Raw genomic sequence first — 15,040 nt, forward strand, 5'->3', positions numbered from 1 at the left:
TTTGTCGTTGTGGAGAGTGAAGTTGAAATAAGGAATGCTTAAAACAAAAATGTTCTCAAATGTAATAAACAGTTACATTTGAACTAGTTTCAAGAAAAACCCTTGCATGTTACAGCTATTTAAACAGCTATTTGTAAGAATATTTAAGTATGATGCTTGTTTTTTTCCCTCCTTTTTTGGTCGTTGTGTTTGATGTCGTGTGTTGTGCCCTGTTGTGCTGTTTGTCCCTGTAGGGGTTGCCTGGTCTCCCCACGCTGGCTGCTTTGCACAGCAATCAGATCCTGACTGTCAAGGTTTGTCGGTGTTGGTGCCGCCCAGCTGCTCAGTCCGACCCCTCGGCAGCACACACTGGGAGTAAATGAATCACTGTCAGCTGCTTTTTCCCCTAAGCCCCGATGATGGACAGAAAAAACCCATCTAATTAATCACAGCCAATCAATCGTTAGCTTTTTCCCCCCCCCCCCACTGCCGCTACCAGTTTTCAACTCGGTTCCACGCTACATGCCAGGTTCCCCGTTGAAAGCAAAGGTGGCCTTTAACAACCCAGTAATACTGACTGGAACAAGAAGACATGGTCTGGCTCGTGTCCATTGATGCTAAAATAAGTGGAAAGAACTCCAATAGGAATACTCGATAATGAACCAAAGTGGCAAATGTTTTTCTAAAGCTCATGCCCATGGTTCACCACAAATCCTCCCAACCCAACCAATGTGCCCTTCAGGATTCGGGGGTTTGTTTCAGCACTGGATGAAGCCACTTAATACCAATGGACACGAGCAGAATAATGCAAGCATTGAAAGGAACAAGGTTAGAAATGAACCTCAACTGGTTTCAGTGTGTGAAGCTGAAGGATCTGACTGAGCATCAGGCGCAATGAAGATGATGACAGCGCTTTCACAGAGGAGGAGAAATTCCCATTGTTCCGGGGAGTGCGAGCCCGCTGTGGCGCCCTCGCACCCCTGAGGTGGTAATTATGGGTACAAAAACAACAGACTTCCTTGGCAAACCACCTCTGTGCTGGAAATTGTGGATTTCTCCCCCGTCTGTTAGTGCGCTGGACCAGGGTTCACGAACACTGGCCTTTCTAACAAATCTGTTTCTTTTTGCATTTGCCTTCCTCCTCCTCCTCCTTCTTCTTCTGGGACCTCATCCTCCTTCAACCTTCTCTCATCTCTGACCTTCGACCTCTTGACCTCACACACCTGCTCAGATGGTCTTCCCTAAGATCAATCATGGCTTTCTTTCCGCTGACCAGCAGCTCATAAAGCGGCGTCTCATTAAGGTAGTGGCTGTGTCCTCACTCTGCTGTCTGTCGTACCAGGTCTCACCGATAATCACTTCTCTCTTGGCGTCCTGCAGTTTGCATGCGAACCATTCAGACGGACCTGTCATAACTCTACTCTGAGACTCCTTCTGTTATTGTTAAAGGGAAATATGGACATTTTCTTTCTAGAAATAAGGGAGTATTAATGTTGCATGAATTACTGCCCTGGCTCTACTTAAAACACACTCCCTGTAAGTTAGATATTTTCTTAGAGTTTCTTATAATCCACTATAAAAATGGACCACACATTCTCTGTGTATTTGTATTATTGATCTACGAATCTGACTTACGTTTTGTCTTATGCACAGCCCCTATTAAACTCATTAAGTCCATTTAGAAATGCATGCTTTTTAGGGGATTACTGTTTCAGCTATAAATCTGATACATTTCATCTCCATCTTGCCTGCTAGTTTTAGCAAAATGTCCTCCATGTAATGAATGGAGGCAGTCCATAGCCACCCACAAGTTAATTCCACCACTTTCTCTTCATCATCATTTAACAGCAGAGGCTGCACTCTCAGCGGCTTCATTAATATCACATAGTTCTGATGTTTAAATGTGCTTTGCCACACAGGGAGATCAGGGGCAAGCTGGACCACCGGGGCCTCCGGGGCCACCGGGTCCTCCGGGGCCAAGGGGGCCTCCAGGGGACACGGGGAAAGACGGACCCAGAGGTGTACCTGGTCTAGCAGTGAGTATTCATTTTCAACTGACGTCTAACAGCATATTTACAACAAGTCCGCCAACAGTTAATGCAGTTATTATTGTCCTTACTGTATCAAAGGGCATACTTAAATGTTGCGCTGAGCTATAAGATGAGCTATCCGTTGCGGAGATAATCCTGCGAGAGGGTTTTAACAATGACAAACTGGTGTTTTTTTATTTGTTGAGTATTACATATATCGCTGAATCAATCGGGAGAATAAAGTTCTATTTATACTCCGAGACTTGAAATAATCTTCGTAATATCTATCAAACTAAAGATCCTACACATCCAACAGACGTAGATTCTGAAAATAAAATATACACTCCTTGCCAGAAATGTAATCAAAAAGCATTATAATGGCCAAACTATCCTACAATTTCAGATTTTCCATTGAAAAAAGGCAGACCGAGACAGAGATCGAAAACTTTAAAACGTGACTATGGGTCGTAATAGGCTGCTTGAACAAACAACCTTTTATGTTGTTTTCTGGAAGAGGACAGGCTCCATATTTAACATACAAAAACTACCGAATGAATGAAGTACTGTAAGAAACAGGCATTATAGCAAAACATTTTTGGTTTCCCGCAGACACTTAATAAGTCTAAAAGGCGTTGAATTCACTGATATAAATAACCGCACCAATGTTACATTGGTATTTTTAAAAAGCCATAGTGAAATTAAAAACAGGACGATGTCATTGGGAACAAGTTGATTGACAAAGTCATGAAACATTGGAATGAACCACAACTAGGATGAAGGTTAAACTGAACAGAAAAACTAGTTTAGCTCTTAATGTTGTCATATTTAGTTTGACTCTGACCCAGTGCCGGGAGGGTTTATCTCTGTGAAAACTTTTCTAACAAAGACAAGACAAACTACACTAAATTGCCTTAATGTCTTGAGCTGAACATGAACATGCTCCCAAGAGAACGCCTCACTATAGATTTACGCTTTCTTTGTTGTTTTTCATTATATCGTAACATTTTCCATGTCTTTAAGCTTGTCACTGACATCAGATTAATTTATGTGAACTCTGCCTGTGAGAGAAAGGATAAACAGAGAAGGCCTGTCATTTATGTTCAGCCATAAAACCTTCCGAGGCTCCAGCTGATCTTTATTGTCTTGGCACATTTCAGTGTGGGAGTGCAAAAGTATTAAGTGTTGTTTATCTGCTGCTTTCCAAGTTGTTGTTTTATGATGATTATTGTTTGCAGTCTTCCAGTGTAATAGATGTTGTCTTTGTCCAAGAAATTAAACTTTTCATGTTGGGTTGCTTTTATTCCTCCCATGATGTATTTCTCCTTCTATGAATCCCACATAGGGAGGGTGGCAGGAATTGCCCTGTTACTGTCACAAAGAGACAGAAATTGAGTTGTGTTCAAGGATTTGGCGTAGAAATATGGCCACAGCTTATGTCCCTCTTCTACCCCGAGAGCTGCAGGAACATCCAGCCAGGCCTGAAGCGAAAGCAGAGACTACATTCAGGGTGGTTGGCCAGAGACAGTGAAGCGTGCAGGTGCCGCAGTGTGATGAAAGGCTCACAGCCAACCCTGGTATAAGAGCAGCACCACGCTGAGCTCTGCAGCCTGGCACCACAGCTGCTGTTAAAACACTGAAACACCATTATGAATTCACCAGAATGCTCGCAATACTGTTTACGATCATTTTAAAACTCCATGCGTGTTCTCAACTTTTTAAGGAAGACTTGGCCGTCTGCTCTTCCATTAACTGGCTGTTTGTATTCACAGGGAGATCCAGGGACGCCTGGAGAAATAGGAATTATCGTAAGTACAACCTTTGTCTTTCTTTGTTGTTTTTCCCGATTATGATATATAATCTTAAAAAGCCAATATTGTGCTTTTCGGGGTTTTACCTTCCTGTATGTTGTATAGGTTTTTGTGCATGATAATGGTCTGCAGAGGCTAAAAACCCTAAGTTCCAACATGAGGGAGTTTCTCTCCCACACACTCCTCCCCTGCCCAAAACGCCCCCATTGGACTCCTTTGATGACTTCTGTAACATTGCAACATAACAACGTAACACCTGTGCTTCTATTGGCTAGCGCTTCAACACATTGTACGTGATAGGCTAAGGGGTGGGACATCTCTAAGCGGTTAACCGATCAGAGCTGACTGGGCTCTAGTTTCAGACAGAGGAGGACAAATAAAGACCTTTTTAAACATTAAGGCTTATAATCATGTTAAAATAGAGGCACAAAATAGAAATATGAACCTCAAAATGGATAGCCATAGTACCTTCTCTAATTGTTATGCTTTAGAGGAGAAGTAGGCATCTTTTTTCCTCTAATATAAGTCATTGTGCCAAACTAAGCAAACAGCCTGCTGGAGGTAGCCTCATGTATTACATAGAGACTTGAGAATGTTTTAGATGTATGACTGCCTTTGTTCCACTGAGAAATGGGCAACAACTATACATTTATTTTTATATATCGTTTCTGTTCGCTGGCCCCGTTTAATTTGCTAACCATACATGTGTGAGAAAGAAAACATTGATTTAAATGGTGTTGGTAACATTGTTCATTAAGTGTTATCCTGTGTTTTACCAAAGCAATCACTGCCACTTAGGTATTTAATTTAGAAGAAATTCACAGGGTGTTTAATCGTAAAAATTAATGAAATATTTTACACACTTTAAACAATGTTTGTTTACTTTCACAAAGTCATACAGTAGGGACAAGCTGTTCCAGTTAACAGTGCCTAAATACCACTTGTGGTGTTCAGCAAAGAAAGCAGTTGATTAACGTTTGCTCATAAAAGCTACATCCAATAGGTCGGGCCCAATTCAAGAGAAAGAATGAACGGAAAACGTGACATGTGTAAACACTCGGTGATGTCAGTTTTCACGAGTGCAGGGGAGAGTTAGTGGAGCTGACGGAGGAGGTGCTATCAAGCGCTTTCATCTCTGACTCCATCTCTGACCCTTTCCATGGAGTGGAAAAAGTTAAAGTTAGTGGTTTGGAAATAAATCTACAAAGAAATGAAGGATGGAAAGTGCTGAGAGAGATGCATTAATTAGAGAAGAAGTGAGAGCTGAACATGCTAATTGTTAACTTAACACACTCTGCTCTTACGCTGCTGACGTGTTTAAGCTTTGATTATACGTTTTACCCATGATCCCTCATCACTGTGTAAGCAGCACAGCTTTGTTTTGAAATGCATGGTGTCACGGTGGTAGAAATTGCAATACATTTCCCAGTGGTCCCAGGTGCACTCCCATAAGTCTGCAGTGCTTATACAAGCGCTCATGACAGCAGCTGGAGTGTTACTCCAAAAGATTAATGTTGAATCTCATTCAAAACGAAGCCTCGTGCAAAGCTTAAAATACAAAAAAGTAAGTGCTGCTCACTGCAATTCTTGAAGTAAAGCATTCTATTTCACAGTTTGACACTAATGTACTTTAAATAAGGAATAACGCCATCATTGGGTAATCAATCCCCCTCCAATTCAGCGTGAGATGAGCACGTCCCACAGGTTGTTAGAAGATGTGTTGTGACATGGCCGCTCAAACACACAGGAGTTTCAGAGCTTTTGTTTCTATCTTTCATCATCGTGATGAAGGGTGGAAAAAGAAGATATGATAATGGTTTGGAGAGAACAGTTTCTGTAAATGATCATAAAACAGATCCAGAAACCAGCCCACAGCATCTGATTCACCTTTGAAGATGTATTAGATGTGCAAAGGCAACTAGATTCCAGTTTGAAAGCATCATCTTTGTTTGGCACTTTTGGATCTGCACAATTCAAACAGTCCATACTGCTGCTTCTTTTACCGTGCTTTAGGAGCTATAGCGCCCACTTGACGGAGCTCTTGATGTAGATGCTATTGTTAAAAAAGGCAAAAGTAGATTCCAGAGTTTTCCAGCAGCCTCCCCGGACATATGGTGCTGGTTAGAAGGATTAAGCTCTTGTGGAGCAACAAGAAGGGAGGGGGGGAGGTGGGACTCAATTCAAAACCATCAGTGCCATAAGGTCTCTCTGGGGTAAATTAGGGGGTCTTCAGCGCTTGCAGCCTTGCACACAGTTTTCATTTGGGACTTGATTTTGCTTCAAAAAGACTAAATAGAAAACCAGTGGTGCATGAGGGGATCCATCTGTAACTGAATAACAAAAACTCCGCTTTCTGGTGTTAATTCAAATGTTGCTGCAGAATTTCTCTGCATAGCATAACTACCCACAATGCACCAGTGAGTTATTTTATATGTTTAAATGATCACCAGGCATGCATGTAGGGATCGGATTTACTTAATGTGCCTTTTATAATAAGGACATACCTATATTATTTTGGTGTCCTTGACTGATTTTCCTTTGAATGTGAAGCCAGAAATGAGGAGCAAAGATGTGAGGAAATGTCTGCGGACATGCTCGGTGAACTCAAACAAATGTCTGGCAAATGATGACAACAATAGGCAAAAATACTTTTTTTTGGTTGGAAAAATCTGTATTTTCTTTAAGTTTCATTATTTGTCTTTTTTTACAACCCTACCCTAGAAGCTGTACATCATATCGCTTATCTGCTGCCAGTTTCTCCAATGTGAGGCTATTCACCAACCCTAACCCATAATAGCCAACACTTTTCATGGTCCCTGACAAGTTATAAGTCATCATTCTCCTTGAAGACACACAACAATAAACCTTATTTGAGCCACCAAACGGCATACAACTTTAATGTGTTCGATTTGTGTTTTGGTAAACATTATCACCAGGCCTCCTCCTCACCCCAAAGTATAGAATAATTCCTAATACTACTCCATTCATTGACTTAGGTAATTATTGTTGCCATAAGACAGTGGATTTCTTATATATTTGGTCTGAAATGTATCAGAATCAGCTTTTTAAAGACAAAATGTGCCATGTGTTTGATTATCCATTGTAAATGATTGTCGTTAAAGCCATCAGTCCTAGAAATACTACTTGGCAATGTGTTAACATAAAACTGTAGTAAACAGTATTTTAGGGGTGGATAAAATAGGCGCACACTCCACCTGTTTCATTGGGTGGTCTATTACAGAATGTACCATTTTCCTGCCAGCTGCAGTTTTGCTGTAGAAGTACAGCTTGTGTCATTGAACGGTCTTAGAAAATGAAAAGCAGTGTAGACAGCTTAAATAAAGAACACAACTTCTGCAGTGATGGTGGTGAGCGCTATGTTATGCTAACCTTTAGCTACATCGGTCAAACTTAAGACAATAAGGCCAGGCTTGTCAAAATGTTTTAAAGTACCTTAATTTAATGTAAATAGGTGTATTATGTTGTCAAGCCTTTTTCAAATAATTTACAAGTTAAACAGTGAAGCTTTTGGCTGCACTTTCAAAGCTCCAACACAGCCAAAGTATTTCCCCTTGTTGATGCTCAGCTAGAAACACACTATGGAAGTTTCTCAAGTGGCTGAGGGTTCAACTGCAGACTGAGTGTGGGAATTGACCTGGCAATTGCTTCATTGTTTGTCATTTCCGAGTCATGAATGGAAGCACAAAACGTTCAGTGCTTTGTATTTGTGCTCCGATGCTCTACTTCAATAGGCGTCCTGTCGAGGTTGCACATTTGTGGATTGTTTTTCTTTTATGACGGTTAAATCAGGCAACTAAGTTGCAATATGCTGAGTATTGGCTATCATGAATACTTTTAGTTGAGAAAAATTATCCTTTTTAATAAAAAATGATTGGATTATTCTCCATGTTGGTCATGACAGAGCCCACATTGAGACCAAAAGGACTTCCAGAAGAGCCCTTGACGCTGTGAAAGTCTCCTGTTCTGCCAGTAGCTCCTGAGTGCTCTCAGATGTAGCCAAGCTAATTAGCGCTCAGGAGAGTGGCACATGCTCTCACATACCTAGAGGGTCATAAAGATGTTTACCAAACCCTACTGAGGACGGCCAACAAAGGCTTTTAAAGGCAAGCGGAGGAAAAACCTTCTTGGTCGGCTGGGATAATGAAAGTTGTTCATTGAGGTATTTGTTAGATGGAATGCATTATAAATGAGCTGCAACTGTGAGAGCCGTTTCTGTGAATGTGAGAACTTGTTGCTGCAGGGAGGCAAGTTTTATACAGTTTGGAAATGTAAGAATGGGAATATTGTGTGCTTCAGTTACTTGGTGATCAAAAAACAAACAAGATATGGAAAGATCCAGGTTTATTCTCAGAGAATTGGCCATCATTGTGCAACCTTTAGCTAAGCCAAGCATCCGGTGGTGATTTGGCCGAAAGGCATAAGTTGGCCGCCACCAAACTACACTTCTTCTTCACAGAAATGTGCACTGACAGTCAAATTTTTCAACCTCAGTGTGTCCTTGATGGCTTTTTTGGAATAAAGGCGCAAACACTCATCAGGGGATCATATAGGTTTTGCCAATTATACTGCATCAACTTGAATAAAGCGAGGAGAGCTGTCGTTGACGAGAGCTTGTGGGGTACGAGGTCTGCCTGATGAGCCAAATAACACCATTCGCTGTCGATCCGGAGCTGACGGTGAGAACATGTTGGCCAACGCGAGGTGTCATAACGGCCAGGCGCGAAGGTGTTGATGAACTGCTGCGATTACAGTAATAGTGCAGAGTCTTGCGAAGCCAACATGAAGCAAACTAACATTCAGGTTGCTTTCTAGTTCGTAAATCAGTTCTTCTAGTGCAGGAGGGTCCAACATGGCCTTTGGTTTCACTTTGGTAAACAGCACGTTGAAAACAGAAACTGTCCTCCCAGACACATCCATCACATTACGAATATCTGTTGAAGACATGGAACCTTGTTTTACTTGTTTAACTTATTGGCTATAAAAGGTTTCCAACATCTAGATAATGGACCTCTATGTGTTGGACTGTTGGACGTGGAACAAGTTTTACATTCGCCACAACACATAAAGTAAGAGATTAGCATAAAGGATAAAACCATAAAAGGTTATGTTATTCATGGTCTCATGAGAGATTAAGGTTTATGGTGCAGCTCAATGAAAAGAGAATACAACAAGGGAATGATTGTGATCCCGTTCTCCCTGAAGGGTGTGAGCTCACTGTCTGAAATGAAATCCCTGCTGAAGCCTTGCCAGTCTCTCTGCTGAGGAAATCATATTTTCCTCTGACAGCTTTTTGTTCCGTTTCCCTTCCACTTACTCTCTTCCTTTGTCTTGTTCTCCTTCACAGGGACCCGAGGGGCCACCAGGGCAGAAGGTAAGTCCAGAGAACAGTTTCTAGGGTTTCGCTCAAATCAAATGAAAAAGGATTTTCTAACTTAGTTACCGTATACTGGATGATAGCATGAGGACATTTCACACTGAATAAGAGCTTTCGTTATGAGCTTTTTTAAGGGGGAAAAAGCCTCCCTTATTGTTTCCAATTGTTGTTGCCACCATTACTTTTTACATGAACAAGAAGGTCAATCTATTTATAAGTTAGTTTGTTGGGATTAGTCAGATTCAGTGTACAGTATATGTCTAGGACTTCATTGTGAAAGGGAGTTGTTACCCGGTTACAGACAGAATTGCTTCCTGATGAGCAAGGTTTATGAGGAACCGAGCTAAATGCTGATGGTGATAATATTCTTTCATCAAAAATATTTTTCTAGCGTTTCAACAATGCATAAACAGTGTTTGTCATTTAGAGATGGAAAGCAAAATATATGCATACAAATGAGACAGTGTTCTTCTGTACTGTTTGTATGTACAAAGAGAAAAAATAATTACAGAGAACTCAAAAAAACAATAACAACGACCAAAGTAATCCCCTACATTCACCGCCAGTGAGCCTCATACACACGATTATTCATCAGGTGGAATGATGGTGATAATATTCTAAATCCTCTACAATGTGCAATTTTTCCAGCAGCCAAGTGATGTTTTGAATTTGATCAGAACTGTGCTACAGTTGCAAAAATAGGATGTAGAAAAATATGCTGGGTGTAATATGTTTATTTCGAGATCAGTGATGCGGGGCCACAGTCAGGGCAGGTAAACAGACGAGAGGAGATTTAAAGCTCGGACAACACGAGACAGGAGACGGAGAACAGAGGAGCTGATGTGGGTAACAGATGTGAATGCTATCCAGCCATCAGGTAGCTGCCGGTGTTTGTTCAGTGTAACCCAATCAGACACTTCCTGTCTGCTGTCATCTGTCGGCAGGGCCTCCCGTCAGCGGGGGAGGGGGGGGAATTGGGGGTGTGGAGGGGTCAATGATGACACACCACCGTGTTAATGACTCATAAGCCAGGCCTGAGGCAGCTCCATTAGATATACGTGTAGTTAGCAGAGGGGGGCACTGTTTCATCACCTTGAGGATAGATTTGGTGTCATGACATGATAAAAAAGCATGACAACTTTATTTATACAGCACATTTTATTTCCAGGTGCATGCTAAATGGGACGTAATGCAGCAATAATTGTAATATAATACCATTCTGTAATGGGATGTTGTACATAACTTTAATTTTGTACCTTTTCCTGAAGTTTAAATGCAGTACTTGTAACTACTTTTTCAAAAATGAGTTATACATACTTATCCACCTCTTAAAGAAACACAATATCAAAGGCTAAACCATTAAAAAGGAAGGAATACAAATAAAATAAGCACGATCAGCAGCAAACCCTCATCAAAAAGTAAGATCATATATAAGAGTGCCATGTTTTTGAATGTATATGTATAATAGAAACTTAACCCAAGGTATATATTTGGATATATACGAAATATTTCCTTTTAAGTTAATGTATCATGGTTTCACTCATCTCTGATCCATCTATAAAAGTGACCATGGTAACAATAAGTCATTTTTATTCTGAAAAGAAGCACAAATAGCCAACATAAGCAAACCACAAGAGAGTGGGAGTTCATTCAAACTGAAACCTCAAAGTCTAACTCATGTTAGTAAGTTAGAGGACTGCATGCAAACATATGATTAACAGTATATATTTTTATAGGCTTTTTCTTTTCACTTCCTCTTCTGTTTACATAAGAGTTAGTGTTTTCCTCTGCCTGCATCCTCCATAACGGAACAAATCTTAAAATATGAGTTCTTCTGGCTTGACTCGTAAGATCAGCACACACTGGTAATGCCATATAGTTTTATTTTATTAACATTTTTTAACAGAATATTACTTTCTCCAATGTGTTGAGACCAATGGACAATGTCTAATAAGTGGAACTACAAAGTACATTGTCATCTGTATATTAGATTGTTCAGTTCAATGCAATGTGATGGTTGGATGTGATGAAACCCCTAAAAGCCTTTGTGTTTTTTCCCCCTCAGGGTTTTCTCGGGCCTGCTGGAAATCCAGGTGTTGATGGACTGAAGGTGAGATTACTCAAATAAAGAAACATGCACAATTCAGTAAATGATTTAGCCTTCTTCTTGATGTTTAGACTGCTTTTTATTTAAAGGAAAAGGGAGGTGCTGCAAAATGTCTGTATTTACAAAACCTTTAATCTCTTTCAGTTGTAAAATGGTAATCTATGGGGAAAAGAGGCTTTTTTTAATTAAAGTGGATTTGCAAGGGAATCATGTTATTTTGAGGATTCAAATATATTTTATTGTCTTTCTGCAAATTGAAACTTCATAAAAACCAAAAGGAATGCATCAGTAGGAAAGCAACAGCAGGAAAAAGGTTTCAATGCTTAGGACGATGTCATGTTCAGAAGGATGTTGTTAAATTACCACAGGTTTATAATGCTTAAGTTTCAGTTACATCTGTAGATTCAGCCTGGTGAAACGCTTCCCTCTGAAAATACCACACATAAAAAAGTTCAGAAAGCTTCCTCCCATTCACACCTGAAAGGGGTTTATCTTCAGAAGAATCACTTCAAGTTTTCATTAGTCTTCTTAGCCATGTGTTGAACTTTTCATATTAGAAAAGTTCTGCCATGCAAACTGACAATCTAAAACCGCTTTTACTGGAGAGAATTCTCCCAGGCTGCATCTGCGGGTTTTTACCACAAAGTATCATTTGCAGCTGCCTGAGAATCTGCTCTCACTTCAGTGTTTCATTCTCAAACCGATTAAAGAAGACACAGTGCAGGTGTTTCACAATGGGTATAAAAGGATAGTTATTCCAGAACAAACGGTATGAGTGACAAGAATAAATTGGGAGTTGATTCGAGGGGCGCCATCTTTCTCAAGCATGCTTTTAAAAAGATATGAGCGCAGAGGCACGCATGTCAGTAATAGGAAACAGAATGGCAGCTATAGTGACTCTGGAGAAGCCTAATTCCATACTTCTGCTAAGGGGGGGGGTTGCCAGCATGAAATAAAACTCTGTTCAATGCATATATAAAAAGAGAATCTGTTACGGTATGTTACTGTCACTCATGCAGAAGGTTGAAGTCTAAAGCAGTGATGGAGACCTCGTATTGATCTGACAGATATCCACCAAATAGGAAGATTGCTAATGCAAAGCTTATCAGCCCCAGTTTAGGAGTTTTTAATCAGACTCCATCATCATTTTGGCAATGATAGCCCTTACAGTATGTGGGCTGATAGATGATTATTCCTGTAGAGCTTCCCCACCATTGTAGAGCTAAACAGACACTCATCGTACTGAGATCATAATGTAGCACAATTGTATTCCCACTATGCGTCATCAAAACAAAGCATTTGGAAACAATACACTGGAAAAGAAAATGGAAAAAAGTGCTTCCATTAACCCAGTTGTTCTTTCCAGTATTGAGAAGCCCATTGCCATGTATATTAATTTAATGTATATACATGTCACGTCCTAGCTACATTACATTGAAAATATAGGAGTTGGAGGGAGATCCAGGATTTCAATGTTTTCTGTAATGGTGGATTTTGTTGCATTTTTAAATAACTCATGTTTTTACTCAAATGACTCCTAAGCATGCAAACTAATAATATTTATAATAAAATATAATGTAATAGTCATTATTTGAGAAAGAATATTATTTTATCAAATGAAATAAATGTATCGGCATCGTCTTAAAGGTCTCTGTTGGTTGAGGCATACCTGCTTCTTCTAAAAGACTAATGATGGTTTGTAGATTCCAAAGGTCAACAGGTTTACTGTTTTTGGCAACACACAGACTAAGACCCACAGAGAACCATGATCCAGACCCAGAGTCGCTGTGAGAACAGACATCATTCATCACAAGGACCTGGCTTTCTTCTCTTGCTCATATTGAGAACCAAACCAGAGATAATTAAGCTTTTAATCAGCCTGTTTATCCTCCTTTCCTTGGACTTCTACATGGAAATTATTCAGTAGTACAGTAACATGTGGAAAGGCCTTTCCTTGCAATAGAGATAGAATCTATCCTATACTACCCTGCAAATGTATAACACCTGTGCAGTGACCTCTGCTCAGGTTAGAGGTTATCTCTCTATAACGACAAACATGTGACACTTTGAGTATCTGCTAACCTTAAAAAAGAGTTCACACTGCTGAAACAGCCACTGTGTGTATGCTATCCATAGGGGGATGTTGGCATCCCAGGAGTGGACGGAGTCCCCGGAGCTAAGGTCTGGTGCACAAACTCTGTGCCCTCTTAATTTTGTAAATTCATGGGGATGATATATTTTCTATTTTAAGTTTCATAATTTTTCTTCCTTTCCCTCCAAGGATTATATCACTTTTCAACCTTTTGACCCTTTTCTTGCAAGATTTCTTCATTATACTTTGATCTTTTTACATTTTCTTTAGAAACATACCTCTGTATTCATCTGTTGTATTCCATGTCTGCATGCTCCATATTCTCTACTATAAGAATGCGAACGTTTACCTCAACATCTGTGTAATTGAATCTTCTATTGGTGGTTACATATATTATTCTAATTCATCTACATTTTAGGTAGCATTCTGGCCTGTCAATTTGTTTTGATTGAACATTTTACGTCATGACTCTGCATGTTTAAAAAGTACTTCAAAAGGCTGCTACTAGAGGGTCTGTCTGGGGAAAAGCAGCCATAACACAAGATGATTTCCATAATCTAACTTGAATTTAACCCCAGATATTATCTGACCTGTAGTGGCTGCAATAATTCCCAAACTGAAGCCAACTCCCTGTGAGCTTTTCTGTGTCTAATACTCTGCTTTCTTTCCCAACAGGGTGAAATGGGAGAGCGAGGTGAAAAGGTAAAGTGCTAATTCAGATCAGAAAACATTATTGTTAGCATCAGTCTTGATATCCCAGCATGGGCTAGAACAGCCATCAAGGCGGCAGCTCTGCATTTAATCCACACAACTCCAGCTTGTGTTTTCAGACGTGACACCCTTCTGTGATTTGGCCGTCATTGAATCTGTGAGTCACAAAATTGAACCCAATTTCTCCAACTCCGGGAGACCAAAAAACCCACACAATAGCCTCAGTGAGGAAAAGCTGCCTTATGTTCTCCATTGCCTAATCCTAATGGTGCCCTGATTCGCTGTTGTTGGGCGGCGTCACGAGGTGTGAACTAACGGGATGGGGAGACATGACTCTTCAGACACTCGTTATTAGTTGTTGGTCTGTTTTTCCTATAATCAGTGACGCAAGCCCTCTTCATGTATCTATTAACACTATTTCTTATAGTCTCGGTTTGTTTGTCTGTCCGCCAGCAGGATTATTGAAAAGCTACTGACCCAATTTTGGTTTAACCTGGTGGAATAATTTAGCATGGGTCAAGGAAGTACCCATTAAATATGGGAGCAGATACATAAATAATTTATGTTTGACTAACCCTAAAAGGGTATTGCTTTGGTGTGAGATAACGTTCATCAGGTTAAAACAAAGCCATGTCATCATGCCTTAAACTTCTTACAGGTTAAATGAGTTGGTGGCAGTCTTTTTAGGAATGAATAAGAAAAAATATCCATTATTTCATAGTTTGAAGAAAGGTAAAATTAGACAGAATAAACAATATATTATTTTCTTTCTGTTTAATCATGTAGAGTTCCTTCCCTAATGTTGTAGCTATAAAATACAAAATATGTTTTGTATTTCAAAAGGAACACAGACTGTTATTCTTGCTTTGTTTTGTAAGTAAAAAGCCAGCAGGCGAATAGGAGACTGCCAAGGCACAC

The 15,040-nt window shown here is 40.1% G+C and overlaps 1 protein-coding gene across 1 annotated transcript in view; it reads left to right on the forward strand.

Moving 5' to 3' along the window:
- Positions 1 to 15,040, forward strand: part of col25a1 (collagen type XXV alpha 1 chain) — an 80,268-nt gene that overhangs the window by 33,599 nt on the left and 31,629 nt on the right. The window contains exons 6-12 of the mRNA XM_010795710.1: positions 234 to 293; positions 1,899 to 2,015; positions 3,779 to 3,814; positions 9,183 to 9,209; positions 11,278 to 11,322; positions 13,456 to 13,500; positions 14,087 to 14,113. Coding sequence (XP_010794012.1) covers positions 234 to 293; positions 1,899 to 2,015; positions 3,779 to 3,814; positions 9,183 to 9,209; positions 11,278 to 11,322; positions 13,456 to 13,500; positions 14,087 to 14,113 — 357 coding nt within the window. The remainder of the gene's footprint in view (positions 1 to 233; positions 294 to 1,898; positions 2,016 to 3,778; positions 3,815 to 9,182; positions 9,210 to 11,277; positions 11,323 to 13,455; positions 13,501 to 14,086; positions 14,114 to 15,040) is intronic.

Source organism: Notothenia coriiceps, unplaced genomic scaffold, assembly GCF_000735185.1.
Source record: "Notothenia coriiceps isolate Sejong01 unplaced genomic scaffold, NC01 NC01_scaffold00037246, whole genome shotgun sequence".
In the NCBI taxonomy this organism is placed as follows: domain Eukaryota; kingdom Metazoa; phylum Chordata; class Actinopteri; order Perciformes; family Nototheniidae; genus Notothenia; species Notothenia coriiceps.